A 25,008-nucleotide genomic window follows, 5' to 3' on the forward strand; every position below is an offset into this window, starting at 1 on the left:
ATAATTTGTTTTGCTTTATCATTTATTTTCTAATAGACATTAGGATGTTACTGCAATCTTCATTACCAAATTCTGTCTGGAAATTAAATATCCACAGTCCATAAACTCCAGAAATACTGGTACCTTTTGGTAGACTTAATATTTACTGGGTACTAAAAGGATAAACAGCTTGATTTCCAGATTGGAGTATATATAAACATTGTTGTCCTTTTTAGGGTGCTAGTAAATATTGGGGACTTGTTTGTTTCCTGTAGGAGGCGAAATCAGTGGAGTATGGTCAAAATATTTTCATAGTGTGACTAGCTTGTTTTAAACTACATACATCAGTTGTTGAACAGAGCTGGTCACAATCAGCATGCTGACAAATCCTTCATTTGGGAATACAGCCAAACACCAATGTCTGGCTTCAAGGGAACAACTTTTTTTTTTGAGTTGGGCATTTCTGAAGGCAGAAAGCAAACTCCTGATGTTAGCAATAACTTTTCCAAAAAATAACCCTATTCAGAAAACTAACAGTCATTTCACAGCTTGCTCACCATATTTTTCGGTACCGAGTCTTATATCTTAATCCTATACTCTAGAAATAAATCCTAAATGCCTCTGAAATTCATTTATTATCATCGCTGTAGTTTTTGTCCCTAGTTACTCATTCATAAGTTTGGCTAATTCTGCTGAAGTGATTCCATGCAGTGAGAACATACTCCACAATTAGGTTTCAAAAATCTTCCACCATTACTTTTGATAACTTAGCACACCTATAGTTAGGTCAGCCCAGTCTCCTTTTTCCCTGTTGTCTTATACTCCTAAATTGAATTTTTCCCCGCACCTTCTTCAAGAAAGATCCTATGTCAGATTACCTGTAATGATCAGAGATGAAGTAAAAATGTCTCATATATAGGCAACGTTGTTGCTTGCTTTGTAGTAGCAAAGGGAAAGAACACCATTTAACACCTTGCTTGCCTCTGAAACCACTGCTGTATGCTAAGAGATTTCAATAATTTTTTCACAATAATTAGCTTTGATTGGTTACAATTTGCTCTTATTTTTAGTATCTTCTGCAAACCTAGAGAACTTGTTTCCAGGACAATTATCCAATTAATTGATGGTATGCACAGCCTGCCATGGAAATGCTGAGGTTTAGCATTGGAATGTAACTAGTGTTATGCAGTAATACAAGAATTCGCTATACTATGGTAACGCTAATTACAGTAAAATGCTAAATGTCAGTGCTCTTACGGTAAACTACTGGTCTCTTGTATGTGGACAGACTTTCATCAGTTCTTAGAACTGACCCTGCAGAGGCTGGTGAGTAAGGGGGAGCTTGATTCGTGTCTTGCCAAATTGAAAAGCTTCCAGCTATGTGTTTTTTCTCCTCTTCTTCAGACAGCGTTTTTGATCCATCACTGTATTGTATCTCCTGTTTTTCTTTCCTTATCTTTGATTGCTATCTCTTGTCAAATGCCTTTTGAAAATCTAAGTGTAAGTACATCCACTAAATTTGCCTTTATCTTGGTGGTAATACCTTCAAAGAACTCCAGCAGGTCTGTAAAACATTCTCTTCCCTACCTGAATGCATATTGGCTGTCGCTCCAGCTGTGCATACATCCTGCACATTTTACAAAAAGGTGTGTACATTTTATTGTGACAACTTAATGCTATCATTTTTCTTGGAAAAAATTGTAAGTGCTGGTAAGAATCAGCATAAATATTGAGTCCTGTGTTTTTTTTCCCTTTCTCTGAGCTGTTACAGAGGGAGTAGCATCTTTGGGGACTCTCAGCAGGCAGACAGGAGCCAGCATTCATTGTGCATGTGCTGAACTTAAGGACCTTTCCAAACAAAATAAAACATTTATTCTTACACTTAGGTTTCAGGAAGGTGGACAAGAGGACTTGCCAAACCTTTAATGTTTCCAGAGTGTAATGGTAACTTTTGTACTGAAGGAAACAGAACATTTTAACGACTAAATAGCTAATCTTTGCATGCTTAGTGTTGTCTTATGTGATACTAAATTTGTTTAGCATTGGAAATCAACTTTGAATCATTTTTAAAACTGTTGTTGCTTAACTAAATACACTTGAATTTCGGGCCATACTCCTTCAGGTGACAAGTTTATGTAAGAAGGCATATCTACAGTCTATCAAGAAAGTTACAAAATATTTTGGTCAAAGTACATTTTGTGAAAATCATTGCTGTATAACTCATTAAAATGCCTCGTGGCTACAGTGGTCATTTTTCAATATTCTTACATTTCATGGGTTTGATATTATTGTTTAGCTACAGCAATGACAATCCAGGATAAGTCCATTGATTTTAATGGAGTTGCTCCAGTTTTATGTCAGTGATGCTGAGGACAGAAATGTGGTCCTAGATACTTAAATGCAGAATATTAAATGAGATGTATAGCTGCCCCAAATTGCGCCATACTGAAAGGAGAGGAAGGATTTGTCTATTCAGACTGCTGTTACGTTACACTTGTAATTGAACCGTGTGCTGGTGAACCATTTGTATGCCAACATGTACTCTGTGCAATATTGCTGTCACAGTTTCAGAGTAACTGCACCTGTATTTCCTCTCTGTGGTCCCTTGAGGACATAAGATTTATGGCTCCCAGCCAGCACTTCTCTTGGGTGGAGACTCGCATCTCCCTTCCTGCTGACAAGGGATTTTAAGGCTGTACAGCCCCCTGCCACGCTTTGTGATGTCCCCAGCAAGGAAGTCTGCCTCAAGGCCAGCATCTTTGTGTTGCTTTCTCTCCAAGCACAATGTTTTTACCTTTGACCACACAGCTCTTCCAATAAAACTCATTTTATTACGAGAGCAAAAAGCAACACACACACAAAATTGGTTAAAGAAAGTTCCTATATATTTAGTTAACATACCCCATGTGAAGATAGGTGATTTTTGGCATCTGGTAGGAAACATCCCTTCCAAACCTTCAGCAAGGGTGGGAGTACCCTTAGAACCAAAGGTCCTGTTCATCTACTGAGTCAAAAAGAAGGCCCTGAGTCAGGTTAGGCTCAGCCTTTTATACCCAAAGCCCTTTCTTTGTCTTTTGGTCTTTGGAAAATCCAGTTTGAATGAGTACATGCAAGACACCCCAGGGAGTGGAACTTCTCTGGAGTTGTCTTCAATCCCAGGATGAGTAACCCCCCACCCTCCACACATATACTCACGCTCATACTCTCTCCCTCCTGCTCCTCCTCCTCCTCCCTGGAGAAGCTGTGGTAACCCTCCCCCAGGGAGTAGAACTGTCATACATGAAACCATTCATAAATTTCAAACAGTGATTCCCTAAAGACATTGCAGGGGATTGAAATATTTGTCACCAGTGCTTTACTAAATTTCTCAAGGTTGCATAGCATATTGTACAGTTTGTATATATGTACTTAACTGTCTACTAGCTCTCAAAAAGACACAAGATAAGTTACTGCCAAACTGTGACTGCTGAATTCACCCCAGCTGCCAAACTGTGCTACATAATCTAAGCTTACATTCAAATGTATTTCTGTATTCAATGGGGGCATAAAAGGACTTAAATATTAACCGAGTGGAAATCAGTTGTGCTCTGAGTGTGCAGTCAGTCTGAAACAATAGCTCTGAGAGCTGTGAAATACCTCTTTCATCTAAGTCAGGGGTTCCCAAACTTGGTTCTTGGCTTGTTCTGGGTAAGCCCATGGCAGGCCACGAGACACTTTGCTTACCTGAGCGTCTGCAGGTACGGCCACTCGCAGCTCCCAATGGCCACGGTTAGCTGTTCCTGGCCAATGGGAGCTGTGGGAAGCAGTGGCCAGGCCTACGCCACTTTCCGCAGCTCCCATTGGCCGGGAATGACTAACCGTGGCCACTGGGAGCTGCGAGTGGCCATACCTGCAGATGCTCAGGCAAACAAAGGTTTAATTTGCGGATGGCAATATAAGTGCCCCTTTCATCTACTAACTCTAATTTTGAGGATGACAATGTAAACCTCTACCTTCTTAACTAGCTACCTGCTGGTAACTTAAACAAAATAACTAAAGGCTGTCAAATGATTAAAAAATTTAATCGCAGTTAATCGCGTGATTAAAAAAAAAATCGCTATTAATCGCACTGTTAAACAATAATAGAATACCATTTATTCAAATATTTTGGGTGTTTTCTACATTTTCAAATATATTGATTTCAATTACAACACAGAATACAAAGTATATAGTTCTCACTTTATATTTTTGTTTACAAGTATTTGCACTGTAAAAAAACAAAAGAAATAGTATTTTTCAATTCACCTAATACAAATACTGTAGTGCAGTCTCTTTATCATGAAAGTTGAACTTACAAATGTAGAATTATGTACAAAAAACCTGCACTCAAAAATAAAACAATGTAAAATTTTAGAGCTTGCAAGTCCATTCTGTCCTACTTCTTGTCCAGCCAATCACTCAGGCAAACAAGTTTGTTTACATTTGCAGGAGATAATGCTGCCTGCTTCTTGTTTACAATGTCATCTGAAAGTGAGAACAGGTGTTGTAGCCGGTGTCACAAGATATTTATGTGCCAGATGTGCTGAAGATTCATCTATCCCTTTATGCTTCAACCACCATTCCTGTCATGCGTCCATGCTGATGATGGGTTCTGCTTGAGAACAATCCAAAGCAGTGCAGACTGACGTATGTTCCTTTTCATTATCTGAGTCAGATGCCACCAGCAGAACATTGATTTTCTTTTTTGGTGGTTCAGGTTCTGTAGTTTCTGCATTGGAGTGTTGCTCTTTTAAGACTTCTGAAAGCGTGCTCCACACCTCGTCCCTCTCAGATTTTGGAAGGCACTTCAGATTCTTAAACCTTGGGTCAAGTGCTGTAGCTATCTTTAGAAATCTCACATTGGTACCTTCTTTGAGTTTTGTCAAATCTGCAGTAAAAGTGTTCTTAAAATGAACAACATGTGCTGAGTCATCATCCAAGACTGTTGTAACATGAAATATATGGCAGAATGTGGGTAAAACAGATCAGGGGACATACAATTCTCCCCCAAGGAGTTCAGTCACAAATTTAATTAATGCATTATTTTTTTAATGAGTGTCATCAGCATGGAAACATGTCCTCTGGAGTGGTGGCCGAAGCATGAAGAGGCATATGAATGTTTAGCATATCTGGCACGTCAGTACCTTTTATATTGTTTTGTTTTTGAATGAAGTTATGTAACAAAAAAATCTATATTTGTAAGTTTCGCTTTCACAACAAAGAGATTGCATTACAGTACTTGTTTGAAGTGAATTGAAAAATACCATTTCTTCTGTTTATCGTTTTTATAGGCGCAAATATTTGTAATCAAAAATAATATACACTTTGATTTCAGTTACAACACAGAATACAATATACAGGAAAATGTAGGAAAACATAAAAAATATTTAATAAATTCCAATTGGTATTCTGTCTAACAGTGCGATTAAAACTCATTAATTGCAATTAATTTTTGTAATCACAATTTTTTGAGTTAATCACGTGATTTAACTGCGATTAATTGACTGCCCTAAAAATAACAACCACCGGCAAGTAGACTTATTGCACAATTCCCTGCTGCCTCGTTTTTTTTTTTACTTATCTGAATCTGCTGTGGTGCTTATAGAATTTCCACCAGAGTACGATTATTGAGGCCCCTAGCCACTGAAGTCAAGTCAGGCTTACTGTGGAATACACAGCATTCTGAGCCTCTTTCTTGGTATTCTATTGTATCTGATTAGACAGGAAATTCACTGCATAACTGATCAGCCTGTGAAGAACAGGGGTTGCTTGGGGAACAGCTTTCCATTTTGTTCCAAAAACTTGAGGAGTCTACTTGGGTAGCCCCTGAAAATAGAAGTTGTATTCATTTTTTGGTCCATTTGGCTAGCTAGCACAGAGATGCTGGGGGTCTTTGAATTAGAATTCTGACCACTAGCTTCTTTGGTGGGAATTTCTAACCAATAAGCCAGGCCTTTATAAAGACTTGTTTTACTTCAGTGCTGTGGTGACTTTGTGTTGGGCAATGGAATTGGGAGTTAACCGTGCTTAATCCCCCTCCCCTTTTTTTTCTAAATAAACAACTCTTCAAAAGCCTCTGCTACCTTCGTGAAACATAACAGATAGCAGAATCAGATTTCTATAAAACTCCTTAGCTAAAGATGCCCCAGAAATCTTCACTCTACATAGAGCAGATACCAGAAGGTGAGTTGACTTTCATAAGGTTGGGAGATGAAGAAATATTTAAAGAGGTTATTTATAACTTATTTCTGTGGTGAATGCTTCCTGCCACTACAGTAATGGGAGTATTAAAGATATTAAACTCAAGCATTCACAGTTAACATGTAAGCTGGTAAGAACAGTCCATTAGTGAGTCTTTACTGATTTTGTGACAGGCATAAATTACTGTAAACTTCTGAATTTTATGTGTTTACATTTATTTGTATAGAAATCTCGTTTAATCAAACCGCACACAGTTGCTCAGTGTGGAGACAGCAGCGGAACTCTATTAATAAATGTGAGTAACTAAACTCTTTGGATAACTATTTTCCATTGTGAACTAGCAGAGGCAAGAAAGGAATTAAAGATAGTCCACATGCTAATTTACTTCAGACTTGTACATGTCAGAATTTTGTCCTTCAAATGAAGTGGTGTTTCATCTTGCAGAATAAGTCTGCTAACACATTAAGAGTCTGATCCAAAGCCCATTTGAAGTTAATGGGAATTTTTCCATTGGCTTCTGTGGTTTCTGGATCAGGCTTTTAGTAAGGTCAAACTTTGTGGTAATTCAAGAGTTATGAGATAAAATAGTTTGAGCATTCTTGTTAAATGATCCATCCAAAAGAGAAGTGGTTACTTTGACATAACTGACAGTTTCCTTTCTTTAAGAAAAATGAAAATGTTCAGAAAACAGTGAGTCAAAGAAATGCTTTCCATAGAGAGCCAGCTCCGTCATCTTCATGTTTGGATAACTGTAGCAGAAAACAACACGTGCAAAAAAGAGGTCCTAAAAGATGGGATATTTCGGAGCACAGGGCTACTTCCCAGAAGAAAGCAAGACCTAAGGAACAACAAATACCTCCTATTTCCCTATTGGAGAAGCATCACCAAGTTTCACTGGTTTAGTACCACTTTATTTCTTTGTTTCTGATCTCCTTCCTAAAGTAGTTTGCTTATTAGTTTGATTTATACTGGGTATTTATCAATTTAGAAGGTGAAGTTCCAATAAGAAAAAATTTAAGAAAGGGTGAATACTATTAAAAAAAAATTCATGAACTTTGATTAAAATCTTTGCAGTTGCTTTGAGAATTGCAGTCTTTGTTAACAGGCTTCCATGATCAGTGAGGGGTAAGTTTAGTTTGCAAGAATGCATGGAAAGGAATGGTGGAATGCCCATATGAAAGTACATTTGCCTATGTGTTCATAGACTACCTTAAAAGTTCTACGTACTATTATTTAGCATTATTGCCTATTGTGTTGAGTTCCTAGGGAACCAACCCAGGATAGGGCCCCATTGTATTGGACAGTGTAAAAACACAAAAGTAGACAGTCCCTGCCCCAAAGATCTTACTTTACTTTACTTGTTTACTTTACTTGTAAACAATTAAGGATTAAGTAGAAAGACAGTCAAAGAGCAGGTATAATAACATCTAGCACTCGGGAATGTGAAATGGAACCCAAAAAAGTACTAAACCGAGCTTGCTTTAAATATGAGTTACAATAGAAACTCTTGAGGGCAGGGACTGTGCCTAATATATTTGTGCATGTTTGAGCCTGGCTTCTAGGTTCTAACACAACACACATAATGAGGAACTTGCAATATTTTTCCAACTAGTTTATAGTCTCCTATGTGCTTAAGTGCTGGTTTTTTTGAATTGAGAAGAAAATTTCTTACATAATTAACAAGTGAAATAAAATCCAGTGTTAAAAAATTAGCTTATAAAAAAAATTAAAAACACAGCCTCACTTAATAGCACACAGGATACTGTGCAACAATCCCTAAATATTCAACCAATAATCAATAGACAGAACTCACTCCATTCCTAACCCATGCTTTTTTTGTTGACGCATGTTAATGTCTATTAAAATTATAAGCTTATGATTATTTCATACCACCCATTTTATGGTGGAGATGGTCCAAAAATACTTTAATACTCCTGTCCTAATCTTGTTCTGGAGTTGCTGTACCAGCAGAGGTAGATGAAGCTGTGCCCCTGAAATTGATTCTCTGTTTCTATCCTTAAGAGTACAAATACTCAGATTAATCCATTTGCCCAGCAAATCTCACTTTTCAGTGAGGACTTTCCTTCTATGTACCTTCCTGGTTTAACACTTAAAAGAAAGGTGTCTATCGTACAGCCTTGAACAATGGATTTCCATATAGCTAATGTTAAAGGAGAGCATACATAAAATACTTAGATTTAGCAGAAGGATATCGTATTCTGTAACATGTAAGCATTTCTTGTCATCTCTCTGTTCATAGATGATGGTGAAGTACCAGTATTTTGTATTTGTTCATTGTACTAACATGCAGGTGATTTGAGGATGGCAGTGAACTCAGGAATCTTGTTTCTTGGGTCTGGTTATAGCCTCTTACCTTGATATTATAGGTCTTGTCTTTGAGGAGAGATTACTAATTATCTTGTTCCCATAAAGTTCTATTAGTTGTTGTTGTTGTTCTCGTTCTTAGTTGGGGCTGCTTCCGTACCAAATTTCAACTTGCGATCCCTTAGCACTTTTACACTTGATTTTTTTCAAAAATCACAAGAATTGTTTAAAATGGGACTGTCTTTTCTATTATTTTTGCTCAGACTAGAACTCCCCACAGACACACACAGTCCCCCCCCCCCCTTTGCACAGAGACTGACCCTGTAGAATCTCATTCCAAAAGGTGAATATTTGGGACAATTAAGTGACTGAAAATGAGGGATTAGAATGGAAAGATTTATGCAGCTTTGAAAATAGTATAGTGGTAACACCTGCTACAGTTCAGCTTGCCTGGTATTTCTTTGTAGCAGCTGGAAGAAATAAAACATCTAAAAGCAGTAAGTAAGACTAATATCAGCAGTTAAACTGGATGGAATAAAAATGCACTTGTGCGATCAGTCCTCATGCTTCAGGGCATAAACTGAACACTTGCAAAGGTCAGGAAAAAGTCACTTTCCCCATGTCCCCTCCCTCTATTCCAAACACACCCAATGGGGTAGTATTGCTCATTTGACCATTAGGGCCCAGCATTGTTTGCCTTCCTCAGGCAGAAATGACTGTTGAGGATGGCATACCCTTTTAGGTGAACTATTGGTTTAATGTGGTATGATCATTTTTGGTGCTAAATGACTCCTGGTCATAAACTGAGTGTGAAAAGACAGCTGGCTCATGTATGCTGATTTGAATATTGTACATTGTAATTTTAATGCCAGGATTAAATTCAGGGGCAAATATTCAGAAGACTGATGACTGGCATACTTTTTGACAGGTGCAAAGAGCACACAATGAACTGCAGGTGCAAATGTGTATTTCAACTTGTAGCTGGGTAGTTAAGGGTGCAAGTATCCAAATTTGTACACACGCTTCAGTCACAAGTACAAATTTTACAAGTGTAAATGGCACCTGCAAAATGGACACTGCGCTCTTGAAAATTTGCCCGTAGAAACAGAACCAGATTTGAACTGTGGATATTTCAGCCCCTTGGTGCATCTCATGGAAATGTAGAAATAAAAAAAATGCATGTTCTGGGTATTTTTACCTAAAAAGCAGAAGGCAAAAGCAGTAATACGCAGTTATTAAATAATGCTAAGATTTTGGAAATTTGCAGGTTGCCACACTGTTAGAATAGGTGTAACATCCTGGAGCATTATTTTACTCTTAATCCTGAGTGATGTGGTGTGCTTCAACATCTCTGCTATTGGCATGCTAAAACTAATTCTAACTTGTTGATTCCAATTCTAATATCTTATTGCAGGTGCCTCATGAGAGCCAACAAATGTTTCTGGAGAAATCTGAAGTTGCCAAAATTAAAAAAGAAGACAGTGACCTAGAAATCATCTGTGTAAGAAGCCTTTTTTACCTTTGTTTTTAACCCATAAGCACTGTGTAAAATAAGCTGTAGTCAATCCAGAGTGAAGTCTGAGTGCATTTATAACTATTTTTCCTATTAGAAAACCATTTTTAGAAATAGCTGCTAGCACCATTGTGCCAGCATTAGGGATGTGGCATAATTTTGTCTAATCAGATTTTAAGACTGTTAACAAAACGTTTTACTATCCACATTGCCTGATTTAAAAAAAAAAAATTTTTACATGGCAGAAAGATGTAGCATGGTAGAAGCCTAAATGACTTAAAGCCAGTAATACCCTCAGTTGATTGACTTTGAGCTTTCTAAACCCCTGACTTGAAATGCTACTTGCCTTCATTACTTGTGGATCATCTGCTCTAAAGTGCTGCTTTGTCATGAAGCTTGAAAAGGTAGTGTTTCTAATGCAGTGAAAATCAGTCCATGAAACAGTAAACCTACTATGTCCATGCAATTAGCACATACTTAGTTAATTTTAGGAGTATAATTTATTCGAAATAGCACAGAAACTCTGCGAATAGCAGCCTTCATCAAGTCAAGGTATTTTGTCCATAACAAAAAGACCATCAACAAGATAGATGAAACTAGCATAGTTGTTGTATATTAATTTTAACAATAACTCTGGGAGTCTGGTGATAGCAAGATGCACATAGAGCAAAATTGCAAAGATAAAGTAAGGGAAAATCACTTCCTGAAAGCAGCACAAGTAACTATCTTAGAATCAAGGCAGTGAAACATAAGAGGGAGTTAGGCCATGGAAAGGTATACAGGCTAGTATCAAGTTACTAAATCAATTTGTGGCCATGCTGTGGTCGAGTGAAGCCTCTTTAATATATGAGGAGTGTGACTTAAGAAATTGACACTGGACTTAACGACACATGAAATGGATAAAGGGGAAAACCTGAAAATAAAGCAGAAGTTGTTGTGATGCAGCATAGACTAATTGCAGGCATACGTTAAAACGTAGCTGTTGATATAAGAAAAGTGTCTGGCTGAACTCCTGAAGTGAAAGCAAAATAATTTCCTTGAAGTCAAAAGAAACATCAGTGAAGGTTTGAGTACCAATAGCTCATAACTCACTTCCAGATGGGGATGTTAACACAGGAAATTGTTATAGATAACAATCCATTTGTTGTTTGTGGCAATAGATAACAATCAAGCATCGGTTGGAAAAGTAATATGAAAAAATCACCAAATTTCCCATAAGAGTGCATCGGGAGCAGCTTTTGTTTCAGAATGTGGAGGAAGTAACCGGGGGACAGCCATTTCAGACTTGATTGTGACCAACAGGGAAAAATTGGTAGCGAATCTGAAGGTGGAAGGCAATTTGGGCCAAAGCGATCACGAAATGATAATTTTATAATTTTAGGGAAAGGAAGGAGTGAGAGCAGCAGAATAAGGACAAAGGACTTCAGAAGACTTAGATAACTGGTAGGTAAGATCGCATGGGAAGAAAATTTAAGGCAGAAAGGAGTTCAGGGGAGCTGGCAGTTTCTCAAGGAAATAATATTAAAGGTACACCTGCGAACTTGGTCCTGCCTCAGTGCAGGGGGCTGGCTTTGATGACTTTGTGAGGTCCCTTCCAGCCCTACATTTCTGTGATTAAGTGTGATGACCAAGATTAATTATAATAATTGTAAGTCCTAGGTATAATGTGTATTTTCTTTATAGAAATGTCTAGCAACATGCAAATAGTGGTCTAATAGAGATGAGAAGTAGGAGTTGGGACACCTGGTTTGTGTTCCTAGGTGTGCCACTGACTCACTGATGCACACACTGTAAGTGACTTACCTAACATCAGTTTTCCCATCTCTAAAACAAGACCTATGCTACTACCATACGAACAATAAAAATAAAAGTTGTGACTTGGGCAGAACTTGTCCAAGCCACTCTCATCAGGAGAATAGGCTTTCTCATTGTCCGGTACTTACTCTTTCAGAGTTGGTCATAAATGATACGTGAATTACATTGCTTCTGGTATTTTGGCATTTTTACTTACAGTACCAGCCAAAAAATGAAAGTATGAACCTGGGAAAAAAACTACTCAAACAGACTGGGATTGTTTGGAGTGCAAGTATGGAATAGTTCTTTATCACTCGCTCTACTAGATACTTTTCAGACCATTTCAGATCTTGTTATTTCTAAAGTAACTCAAGTGTCACTTGCAAGTGAAGTACTGGCAGATCAGATGTCATTTGTGATCACAGCTGGCAATCTAATCTCAGGCTGTTGGTGGTTAATTAAGTTAGACAAATACCTACTATCTGTAGATATATCATTGCTTTTCCGTTATGCTGTAGCTGCAAGAATTAAATTAGGAATTAATTACCTTTTACTACCTTGGCAGCTTTTGTTATATTAAACCAGACAGTTATTGGCCTGTTTTAGTTCATAGATACTAAGGTCAGAAGGGACCGTTCTGATCATCTAGTCCGACCTCCTGCACAACGCAGGCCACAGAATCTCACCCACCCGCTCCTACGAAAAACCTCACCTATGTCTGAGCTATTGAAATCCTCAAATCATGGTTTAAAGACTTCAAGGAGCAGAATTCTCTCATCTTAACCCGTCCCCTGCTTGCCATAAAATGGCTGTATGCAGATACTTGTCTCTTGCCATATAGACCCAGATTGCCCTTGTAAAACATATTCTCACTAAAATCTTGGCTCAGACACTTAGCTAATGTAACTGGGATAGCTCCTTGTAAGTCAATGAAGCTGTGCCAGTTCACACTGACTGCAGATCTGGTCCTTGATCTGTCAAATGAAGTACATCAAAATGGCTCTAGTATATGAATGTAGATGACTCTTACAAAGTACAGGTAAACATGTTCGTATCAGTGTCCTGGGTGACGTGAAATATCTGATGATCATGCTTCAAATCATCTTCTATACTAAATGGGCATAGAATGGGTAGGTGTGATGGGGTGTACAGCCCCCACACTGAAGTGGAAGGGGTTAAGGAGCTACTCTGGGCCTAGGCAGTTCCGCCCTGCTAAACCTGCAGTACATACACAGGCTGGAGGAGGAACTGAAAAGGGGAGTGGAGTAGCTTGCTTGCAGGCAGCCAGCGGAGGTGAGCAGACCAACACTCTGAAACACTCCAAAAAGAGCCCTGCTGGGGCCCCTGACTATTGATGGTCTGTCCAACCTGTTGAGGGAAAAGGACTCTGGACCTCTGCAAGGCTGGAGACTTCTTTGACTTATTTTGTTTACAAGCTTTTGCGTTTCCCTCTTGAATGGGGAGGCCAGGAGGAAGTGATCTAGGAGGCCTGGCACTTCAGGGTATTGTGTTCAGCTGACTGCCTTTGGGCCCTGGATTGGAACCTAGTGTAGAGGGGTGGGCCCAGGTTCCTTTACCCACGTCCTGTTGGGGCTGGAGACTCGGGACTTTCTGAGATATGGAGTCTTCCTAGTCCTAAGTCTGGGACTTTGGCCAGGTGAAGCCTGAAGCCCCTTGCCAGGCAGAAGAACTAGGTTTTTGTTGGAATCTTGACATACTTTGGAACAGGTGGACACAACTTGTGGCCCAGCCAGAGGGCCAAGCCATAGCAGAGGACAGATCACCACAGGCTATCAACAGGGGGTGCCAAGACAGAAGAGCACCTGTCACACCCTCACTGACCACTAGGCGGCACCTGTGCAGAGTAGATCCCTTCACAATACCCCATTATCTTCACTTTTTTTCATGCCTGAGGCAATATCCAACTTCTAAGATACGCAGTATATTCTCCTGTAATAACTATCTTTGTAGATCACTTGTTTTGTAGACAAAAATGGTGCTGTTACCTTTGCTTGTGTCTTCATTTATCTGTTTGACCTGGGCTAATTACTCATTATGTATAATTCATCTAACGGAGGCAGTATATGCTTCTCTAATACTGAATTCACAGTATAGTAAAATGCTTCTCTAAACTTCTCATTATATTCATTAGATGTAATTCCTTGGCATTTTGCTATATTGCACATAACATCCTAGATATATGAGCCAGGACAGCAGTATTGATTTATGGTGAGGCAACTTTCTTTGTTCTTGCTACTTCCTTTTTAACATTCCTATATATTATTGACTTGCTTTAAGCATGCCTATATGCTTTAGATTGGTGTGATAATAATTCTCATCCAATAGACTACTTGGTTTCCCATCACTTGTATCTGCATTTAATGTCTCAATCTTGGTCTAATTTTTTTGACAACCTGATTTATTTGTAGCTGATGATCAATTTGCCTTTACTGCAGATTGTATTAATGTACTGTACACAGGCCCTTCAAAAAGTCAGCCTTGCTAGCTTCTGTGCAGATAAACCTAATGGTGCACCTGGATAGAGAAGAATCAGTGTCTGTGTAAAAGCAGTTATCATTCTGTATTTCAGACTCTACTGTTGTCAAAAGAGTGCTCACTACTCGCACTATAAATAAAGCCCTGCCATCTGTTCCATTATAAATCTCTGTTTTTTAGCATTTGTAATGGCTGTAAAACCTCGCTCCAGGCTAAAACTTGGTTTATGACACTTAATGTCTAGGAATGAGGTGAAATTATCCAGATGCTTTTTAATAGGTAATAAAACTTGGCAGCTCCAACTGTAGTACGCTGTATATGACATAAATTATGTTGAAAAAATGGCAGGACAGAATAAAGAACATTGTACGTTAGTCCTAAGCAAGAAGTGGATCAAATGGAACCAACAGAAATGAGGTGGAGATCTTGTATCTGGAATAGTTCCTGAGCAGGCCATTCAGGATGGTTAGATGAAATTGAAACAGGTGGGGGATAAAATAGTGATGGATTTGGAGAGGACTGATTTGGAGGTGCAAATATCAAGAAAATGAAACCAGTTAGATACCTGGGAGGGGTGGCTTCTGATAAGAGTGTGAAATGTTTCACACAGTATAAGGAATCTAGGTAGTTTATATACTGTTTGTTAGAGATGTTAAAATTTGGAGCATCCCACTTTAAGTAATGGAGTATCTATGTGATGAAGTAGGGAATCTCTGCCCAGTGCTCTGGGCAGTTCTTCTTCGAGTATGTCCAACATGCCTCAGGTGGCTTGTGACCAGGATTCATCACTGAATTTGGTCTGCTGGTTGGATCATTACCTTCCCCAGCCCAAGCTGGGTACTGGTGGGGAGTTCATTGTGAACGCTGATCCATGCCCCTCCACCACCCACCCCACCCCCCGCCCAGGCATAGATCTCCATGCAAGAGGAGGCTTCTGCAAGGGAGCAGCCATCGCTTTCATGGTTTTAGATGGCTTAGACTTGCTGCTCTGGGGAGCTTGCTCCCAAATGTGGGGATCAGCAGAAGTAATTGCTGAGGGACAATCTATTAGGATTGTCATTAGCTTTAACTGTTTAGTTCTTTCTTGGCTGAATATTTTTTTCATTATTGCCATCTCTGAAAACATAGTAATATTCCAACTCGTTATTTATGGGACTTTTTTTTTAGTATTCTTTCTCCCTTCAAACAATGAACAAACTCCTGAACAAAAGAAACTATATCACAGATGTGGCAGCAGCCAAGGCACCTATTAACTGGGCTCTGAGTCAGCAGAGGAGATTTTATGCCTGATTCTTTGCCACTGATTTGACCGCATTACCTCAGACAAGTGACTTAGCCGTCTTACAGATAGGGAAACAGAGACTCGGAAAGATCACTGCTTACCCAGCTTCATGAAGTACTGTGACATCTCTGGATTCTAAATGCTATTGAAGTGCTAAGCAATATTGCCTAATTTTCATGTGAAAAGTGTGAATTATACAGTGATGGTCTTCCTCACTCACTTTCCCACTAGGAAAGCTGAAATCCAAGTTAAACATAGGGCTTGTCTCCATTAGCGGGGGGTTAATCCACAGTGAGTTGATGTGTGTTAGTTAACACGCTGTACGCAAGCTGCAATTAATAGTGGGCACATGTGCTTTCTTTCAATTCTCATCATTGTATGCACAAGGCTGCATGTTAAGTGTTAAAAAGAAAAGGAGTACTTGTGGCACCTTAGAGACTAACAAATTTATTAGAGCATAAGCTGTAGCTCACTAAAGCTTATGCTCTAATAAATTTGTTAGTCTCTAAGGTGCCCCAAGTACTCCTTTTCTTTTTGCGAATACAGACTAACACGGCTGCTACTCTGAAACCTGTTAAGTGTGTGACATTCTCAAAGGGTATTCCATGGTCCTTAGCTTTGCTTCTGAGAGGTGGGCTTCCTGGGATTTCTCTTGCTGTACATTGTGGGATGAATAGAGGAAGCCAATGGAATTCTGGGACTTGGAGTCAAAGTTGTTGTTGTTTTTAAAAAAATCCCATGATTCCCCTCTCTCCAATGCTTCCTCTCCTTCTGGGTGGGCTAGCACCATTTTGAAATTGCTGTCAGCCAGCACGGACCCAGCTGTCTTCCATGCTGCTGTGGTGACAACCGCGAACACACACAGGCTACTTAGGCTGTATTTCAGGCATCTTTATGTTTTGGAGTGTGCCTGCCTCACCACCAAGCACATAATGTGGCAGCAGCAGCTTCAGCAGCGGGGGAGGAAGGAAGACAAGGACGAGGTTGATACCAAGCAATTGCTTCTACAGGAGCTGTTCTTGGAGCAACTTCACACATTCCAGGGCTGTTCCTGGGCTTAGAAAACCAGTGCGGATTGGTGGGAAAGGATCACTAGGCAGACCTGGGGTGACCAGCAGTGGTGAGAGAATTTCAGGATGGTGAAGGTGACTTTTTCTGAGATCTGTGCTGAACTAGCAGCAGCAGCATACCAACCTGCAGTGTCCCACACGCATGGACGAGCAGGTTGCAATCACAATTGGGAAAGCGGGCCACTCTGCAATGCTACCAGTCCATAGTAAACCAATTCCGTATAAGGAGATCCACTGTTGGGGCAGATGTGCGCTGCCATGCATGAGGCACGGTTCCACATGCTTATAAATCTCAGTAATATATTTTGAAAGAGTATTACACAATTCACGGTAAACAAGGGGTTACTGCACTCTAATGAATTCTGTCTTGTGTGCTCAGGTGTTTTCCCTCCAAACTAGTTTGAGTAACTTTAATTAAACCTCCCAATGTAGACAAACCCTTAATTAGCTGCTAATGCTTCTGTTTCTGGACACTAAGCCTACAGTAATCTGTGAGGGATGTGCTGTGCCTTGTCTTAGAGGATACTGGAGGTAGTTTAGTGCTCTTGCTAGGTGACTATGGGGAAAGATTGTGCCCCTTATTAACTAATTGAATTAATCACATTAATGCACTGTCCCAGAGACCCATTGTGTTAGGGACTGCACATGTACATACGCAGCCTCTGCCCTGAAGTGTTTACAGTCTAACTGGACAAGACAGACGAAGGGTAGAAGAAGAAAATGTTGTTCCTTTTTTCCATATGAGGAACTGAGGTACAAGTTAAATGACCAGGCAAAGATGCGTCAGATCAGGGTTCAATTCCCATCTCTGCCAGACATCCTGAATCCCAGCTGAGTACATTAACGACAGTCTTCCTTTTGCTTCCTCCTGCTAGAAGTTCTGCTTACATTGGCAAAATGAGTTGGCAGCTAATTTCCCTCCCTCTTTATTTTTAGCCCTTTATCTCTCTTTTCCAGGCAGCAGTGAGCTCTTTCTGTGCATCTCTACCACTACCTCTTCTCTAGGAGCCATTGGTGCACTAAGGGTCTTGTCCTCTGTTTTACAATGGCAGTGCCTCCCTGTTGTCCCCACCCTGCCCTCTCATGGCAAAGCATCCTAGGGGACATCAGGCAGAAAACAAATACTGCTTTGTTTGTGAGACAGATTTCTCACAGCATTGAAGGGGAACTGTGCCAAATCTGTTCGCAGACAGTGGCCACTCATTTTCTACCGAGCTTAGAGTCCCAAGGGCTTAGTTTGCACATTCAAAGCAAATGGGGCATTGGATGAAATTGCCTAGTACTGAAAAGATCTCTCCCATACCTGCAAGACATTTGGATTGGGAATGTCACGCTGAACAAAAATCTGAGTGAAAGAACAATGGATTACATGAAAGGCCACTAACCAGAAAATTACCACTCTGGTGGGCTTCAAACTGGCAATCAGAATACTTTAGACTTTTTTTTCTGGTTTATAACATAAGAAAGGTTTCAGAGTAGCAGCTGTGTTAGTCTGTATTCGCAAAAAGAAAAGGAGTACTTGTGGCACCTTAGAGACTAACAAATTTATTAGAGCATAAGCTTCCGTGAGCTACAGCTCACTTCATCGGATGCATTTGGTGGAAAAAACAGAGGAGAGATTTATATACACACACACAGAGAACATGAAACAATGGGTTTATCATACACACTGTAAGGAGAGTGATCACTTAAGATAAGCCATCACCAACAGCAGGGGGGGGAAGGAGGAAAACCTTTCATGGTGACAAGCAGGTAGGCTAATTCCAGCAGTTAACAAGAATATCAGAGGAACAGTGGTGGGAGGGAGAAATACCATGGGGAAATAGTTTTACTTTGTGTAATGACTCATCCATTCCCAGTCTCTATTCAAGCCTAAGTTAATTGTATCCAGTTTGCAAATTAATTCCAATTCAGCAGTCTCTCGTTGGAGTCTGTTTTTGAAGCTTTTTTGTTGAAGGATAGCCACTCTTAGGTCTGTGATCGAGTGACCAGAGAGATTGAAGTGTTCTCCAACTGGTTTTTGAATGTTATAATTCTTGACGTCTGATTTGTGTCCATTCATTCTTTTACGTAGAGACTGTCCAGTTTGGCCAATGTACATGGCAGAGGGGCATTGCTGGCACATGATGGCATATATCACATTGGTAGATGCGCAGGTGAACGAGCCTCTGATAGTGTGGCTGATGTGATTAGGCCCTATGATGGTATCCCCTGAATAGATATGTGGACAGAGTTGGCAACGGGCTTTGTTGCAAGGATAGGTTCCTGGGTTAGTGGTTCTGTTGTGTGGTGTGTGGTTGCTGGTGAGTATTTGCTTCAGATTGGGGGGCTGTCTGTAAGCAAGGACTGGTCTGTCTCCCAAGATCTGAGAGAGTGATGGCTCGTCCTTCAGGATAGGTTGTAGATCCTTGATGATGCGTTGGAGAGGTTTTAGTTGGGGGCTGAAGGTGATGGCTAGTGGCGTTCTGTTGTTTTCTTTGTTGGGCCTGTCCTGTAGTAGGTGACTTCTGGGTACTCTTCTGGCTCTGTCAATCTGTTTCTTCACTTCAGCAGGTGGGTATTGTAGTTGTAGGAATGCATGATAGAGATCTTGTAGGTGTTGTCTCCAAATGCAAACAGATGGACATCATACCGAAAGGACTGAAGGTAAAAAATCCATTACAATCTACATACCACACAGACTATGCTGACAGCTTGTGCCACACACTCTCTCAAAGAAACTGCGGAACCACCTGATCAACATCCTCTACAGCAAACAGGGAAAGATTAAGAATGAGCTCTCAAAACTGGATACTCTCATAAAGAACCAACCTTCCACACAAACTTCCTCGTGGCTGGACTTTACAAAAACTAGACAAGCCATTTACAAAACACACTTTGCTTCTCTACAAAAGAAAAAGGACACTAAGCTATCTAAACTACTATATGCCACAAGGGGCCACAACAATGGTTCCCGTAACCCACCAAGCAATATTGTTAATCTATCCAACTATACTCTTAGCCCAGCAGAAGAATCTGTCCTATCTCGGGGCCTCTCCTTTTGCCCCGCCACCCCCATGAACATGATACAGTTCTGTGGTGACCTAGAATCCTATTTTCGACGTCTCAGACTCAAGGAATATTTCCAACACCTCTGACCAACATATTAACCCACAGAGACCTTCCTGCCAACACTACAAAAAGAAGGATTCTGGGTGGACTCCTCCTGAAGGTCGAAACAGCAGCCTGGATTTCTACATAGACTGCTTCCGCCGACGTGCACGAGCTGAAATTGTGGAAAAGCAGCATCGCTTACCCCATAACCTCAGCCATGCAGAACACAGTGCCATCCACAGCCTCAGAAACAACTCTGACATCATAATCAAAAAGGCTGACAAAGGAGGTGCTGTCGTCATCATGAATAGGTCGGAGTATGAACAAGAGGCTACTAGGCAGCTCTCCAACACCACTTTCTACAAGCCATTACCCTCTGATCCCACTGAGAGTTACCAAAAGAAACTACAGCCTTTGCTCAAGAAACACCCTGAAAAAGCACAAGAACAACTCCGCACAGACACACCCCTGGAGCCCCGACCTGGGGTATTCTATCTGCTACCCAAGATCCATAAACCTGGAAATCCTGGACGCCCCATCATCTCAGGCATTGGCATCCTGACAGCAGGATTGTCTGGCTATGTAGACTCCCTCCTCAGGCCCTTCGTTACCAGCACTCCCAGCTATCTTCGAGACACCACTGATTTCCTGAGGAAACTACAGTCCATTGGTGATCTTCCTAAAAACACCATCCTAGCCACTATGGATGTAGAAGCCCTCTACACCAACATTCCACACAAAGATGGACTACAAGCCGTCAGGAACAGTATCCCCGATACTGTCACAGCTAACCTGGTGGCAGAACTTTGTGACTTTGTCCTGACCCATAACTATTTCACATTTGGTGACAATGTATACCTTCAAATCAGCGGCACTGCGATGGGTACCCGCATGGCCCCACAGTATGCCAACATTTTTATGGCTGACTTAGAACAACGCTTCCTCAGCTCTCGTCCCCTAATGCCCCTACTCTACTTGTGCTACATTGATGACATCTTCATCATCTGGACCCATGGAAAAGAAGCTCTTGAGGAATTCCACCATGATTTCAACAATTTCCATCCCACCATCAACCTCAGCCTGGACCAGTCCACACAAGAGATCCACTTCCTGGACACTACAGTGCTAATAAGCGATGGTCGCATAAACACCACCCTATATCGGAAACCTACTGACCGCTATTCCTACCTACATGCCTCCAGCCTTCATCCAGACCACACCACACGATCCATTGTCTACAGCCAAGCGCTACGATATAACCGCATTTGCTCCAACCCCTCAGACAGAGACGAACACCTACAAGATCTCTATCATGCATTCCTACAACTACAATACCCACCTGCTGAAGTGAAGAAACAGATTGACAGAGCCAGAAGAGTACCCAGAAGTCACCTACTACAGGACAGGCCCAACAAAGAAAACAACAGAACGCCACTAGCCATCACCTTCAGCCCCCAACTAAAACCTCTCCAACGCATCATCAAGGATCTACAACCTATCCTGAAGGACGACCCATCGCTCTCACAGATCTTGGGAGACAGACCAGTCCTTGCTTACAGACAGCCCCCCCAACCTGAAGCAAATACTCATCAGCAACCACACAACAGAACCACTAACCCAGGAACCTATCCTTGCAACAAAGCCCGTTGCCAACTCTGTCCACATATCTATTCAGGGGATACCATCATAGGGCCTAATCACATCAGCCACACTATCAGAGGCTCGTTCACCTGCACATCTACCAATGTGATATATGTCATCATGTGCCAGCAATGCCCCTCTGCCATGTACATTGGCCAAACTGGACAGTCTCTACGTAAAAGAATGAATGGACACAAATCAGACGTCAAGAATTATAACATTCAAAAACCAGTTGGAGAACACTTCAATCTCTCTGGTCACTCGATCACAGACCTAAGAGTGGCTATCCTTCAACAAAAAAGCTTCAAAAACAGACTCCAACGAGAGACTGCTGAATTGGAATTAATTTGCAAACTGGATACAATTAACTTAGGCTTGAATAGAGACTGGGAATGGATGAGTCATTACACAAAGTAAAACTATTTCCCCATGGTATTTCTCCCTCCCACCACTGTTCCTCTGATATTCTTGTTAACTGCTGGAATTAGCCTACCTTGCTTGTCACCATGAAAGGTTTTCCTCCTTTCCCCCCCCTGCTGCTGGTGATGGCTTATCTTAAGTGATCACTCTCCTTACAGTGTGTATGATAAACCCATTGTTTCATGTTCTCTGTGTGTGTGTATATAAATCTCTCCTCTGTTTTTTCCACCACATGCATCCGATGAAGTGAGCTGTAGCTCACGAAAGCTTATGCTCTAATAAATTTGTTAGTCTCTAAGGTGCCACAAGTACTCCTTTTCTTGTTGTTTGTCCATATTTTCCCACTTTTTATTTACATCTGGTTAAAAACAATGGAGAGTTGATCTGTAAAATTGAATAAGTACAACATTAAGCTGAAAAGACAAATATCGAGGAAACATGTAAGGCCTAATTCTGCCAGTATGATTCTATTGACTTGGTGGGGTCACTTCTGACTTATGCCTGTGGAAGCAAGATCAAAATCAAACCAAATTAAATTTAACCTGGAGTTAACCTCCAATTAACATGTATTATATTGTGGTTTAACTTTGCTATGTAGATCCATGGCTTTTTAGGAGAAGACAGTTTCTTAAGATATAGAAAGATAATAAACTAAACTTTATGCGTTTTAGGTAATGGTGTCTGAGGATGAGACTGAAGATTTGTCTAAGTGTGGGGAAAGTAAAGAAGTTATTTGGTTTAACAAAGGTAAAATCAAAAAGTGCTTGTACTTTCAATCTAGACTATGTTTACAGAATTGCTGTGAATATTTAAAACAACAATATATATAAGAGGGACTTGCAACTGACACTAGTCTCACTATCATATGACTATTGGGAAATTAGTTAATTGGAAGCAAAATCTTCGTATGCTTAGTCCAGGGAATTGAATATTCACGGGGAGGACAGATTTCCGTTTCAAGGGACGATTGTAAATGACTATTTTTAAAATGATAGCTTCCTTTTTCAACATAAGCTAGTGTTAAAACATTCTTTAAAGAAATTACTTCAAAGTGGTTTCTAAAGTCAACACTTTTTTCCCCCTTCATCTAATGTGTTTTGCTAAATGTTTAGGTTCATTTGGAGGAAAACAGAAACAGTGTGACTTACAAAGGTATATTTGTTGTGATCGGAAGGATGCTACAAAAATAAAGGGAAATAATTTGTCTTCTTCAAAATTGGAAAGGTGAGAAAAGTCATATTACCAAAATGCCAAGTGTCTATTCCAAAATGTTTTGTAATGGTGCTGTAGCTAATGATACCAAATGTATTGCAAACATTGAATATGCTCAAAACAATGAGTTGGGAATACAGTAATGATCTCACTGGTTATAGTGGTTACTATCGGCTTCAATGTGCAGTTAAGAATGTTTTAGCGTTTTATGTCTTCCATTTATACTATGTTTGTAGTGGCTTTTGCGGTGTGTGTGTGTGTGTGTGTGTGTGTGTGTGTGTGTATTTTACACATTTTTACTGATCTTACTTTATCGTGGCTAAAAAGTGTTAATTTCAAAAAACTAACTTTCAGACTTCAGGCCTAGTCCAGTCATAAGTGTAAATTGGCACTAACTTCACTGAAGTCAGTGCAGTTATGTAAATGTAAAATTAGATTGAAAATAAGGATTGCTCCTTAATACTGACTGAAATTGTTCTTTAGCTCTTATTTAGAGTAAAGTGGTAATTCTGTTTAATTATGAAAAGTTGCTAATGCATAATTGTATTTTACCTGCTCTTAACATTTTTGTTCTAAATCAGTGTCCTCTGAAATAAACTATATCCACATTATGCTGTTTCAAAATTCCCTTCATTTCCTAATAACTTGATTGATGATAATTCTAGTAATAAAAACTCTGGGCCAAATCCTGCATTCCTGTTGCACACACAGCTTCCATTCCTTTCAAGAGAAAGGCAGCGGCTTAAAAACACAGCACACTACAACCAAGTGGAAGTGGCTAAAAAAATAACCTGCTGTCAGGGTTCACTCTATATATAAAAGCCAAGTTCTCTTCCAAGACTTCAGATTCCCTAATCAAGTTGCATTATCTTCAGCAACCAGTGTATTCTTTTGTGTTAAATGAAACCCAATAATATCTTATGCAGCTACAGTAAGATACATAACTGTGATGCTACATGTAACTAGATTTTCACTCAAATATGCATACATATAATGGTGCGACTCTGCAAGGAGTTGAGCACCTCCTATGAGGTGATCAGCAGTCTCTGCTCTCATTGATTTCCCCACTTGGCAAGAAGGGGCCCATAGTCAGGATGACCAAATGCAATGGAGCTTTTGCCACAATCCTTAACTTCACTGGGTGAGTGGATGAAAGAGCTACAAATTTTTTCTGTTCAAAACGTAAGTAACCTAACACAATTATGTAAGCTCACTGCAAAGTAGACGGAAATAAGTCTGAGTAGCCTAAATGCCGACTTTACCATCTCAACCTGATATAGCATTATTTTAAACAGATAAATATTTTTCTACAATAACAAAGTCAACCCTTTATTGCCTACATTATATCTTTTACTGCTGGGTTAATTTCTATGCTTGATGCCATGTAGCAAAGTTGTGGCAATTTCCTGGTATATTTGTCCTAAAATCTCAACTAGAGGAAGCACTCTGGATGGCATATAAAGCGGACTCCGTTTTTAATGTCTTTTCTCAAATACAAGTAAAATATATGATGTTGATATAATCTACTCAGCCAATATTGTACTGAAAGCCATAAAATATCTTGATAGATACAAATAAAGAAAAAAGGCCAAAATATGTTGTGTGTGTGAATTTTTTTAACAAATTATTTAATCTGTTAATTTAATATTTTTAGGAAATTATTTAATCTGTTGCCCACTCTATTGCTGCTGCTACACAAATTAAGCTATTCAGCTATTTTGTTGATACTTTTGAATCTGCAATGCCAGTTTAATAGTACTAGGGGCTAGTTAAATCCAGCTCTGTGCTTAATACTTGCTCTTTAGTGTAAAATTGTGAGTTACCTTATTGATGCCCACATAGATGTAAAAGGATCATCAGTACAGCACAACTTGATATTACTGAATTTTGGCTTGCAAAATTTCCTGTTCATTGAAGTTTTCTGTGTTAAATTGTGCATACCAAGATCTCAGTGCTTTGCTGCA

The 25,008-nt window shown here is 40.0% G+C and overlaps 1 protein-coding gene across 1 annotated transcript in view; it reads left to right on the forward strand.

Annotated features, from left to right (window-relative positions):
• The window catches only part of MORC1 (MORC family CW-type zinc finger 1), an 89,272-nt gene that overhangs the window by 45,011 nt on the left and 19,253 nt on the right, over positions 1-25,008 (forward strand). Inside the window, exons 18-22 of the mRNA XM_043510575.1 lie at positions 6,425-6,493; positions 6,865-7,095; positions 9,938-10,024; positions 22,504-22,579; positions 22,945-23,056. Of these exons, the coding sequence (XP_043366510.1) occupies positions 6,425-6,493; positions 6,865-7,095; positions 9,938-10,024; positions 22,504-22,579; positions 22,945-23,056 (575 nt within the window). The remainder of the gene's footprint in view (positions 1-6,424; positions 6,494-6,864; positions 7,096-9,937; positions 10,025-22,503; positions 22,580-22,944; positions 23,057-25,008) is intronic.

Source organism: Dermochelys coriacea, chromosome 1, assembly GCF_009764565.3.
Source record: "Dermochelys coriacea isolate rDerCor1 chromosome 1, rDerCor1.pri.v4, whole genome shotgun sequence".
NCBI classification, from domain to species: Eukaryota; Metazoa; Chordata; order Testudines; family Dermochelyidae; genus Dermochelys; species Dermochelys coriacea.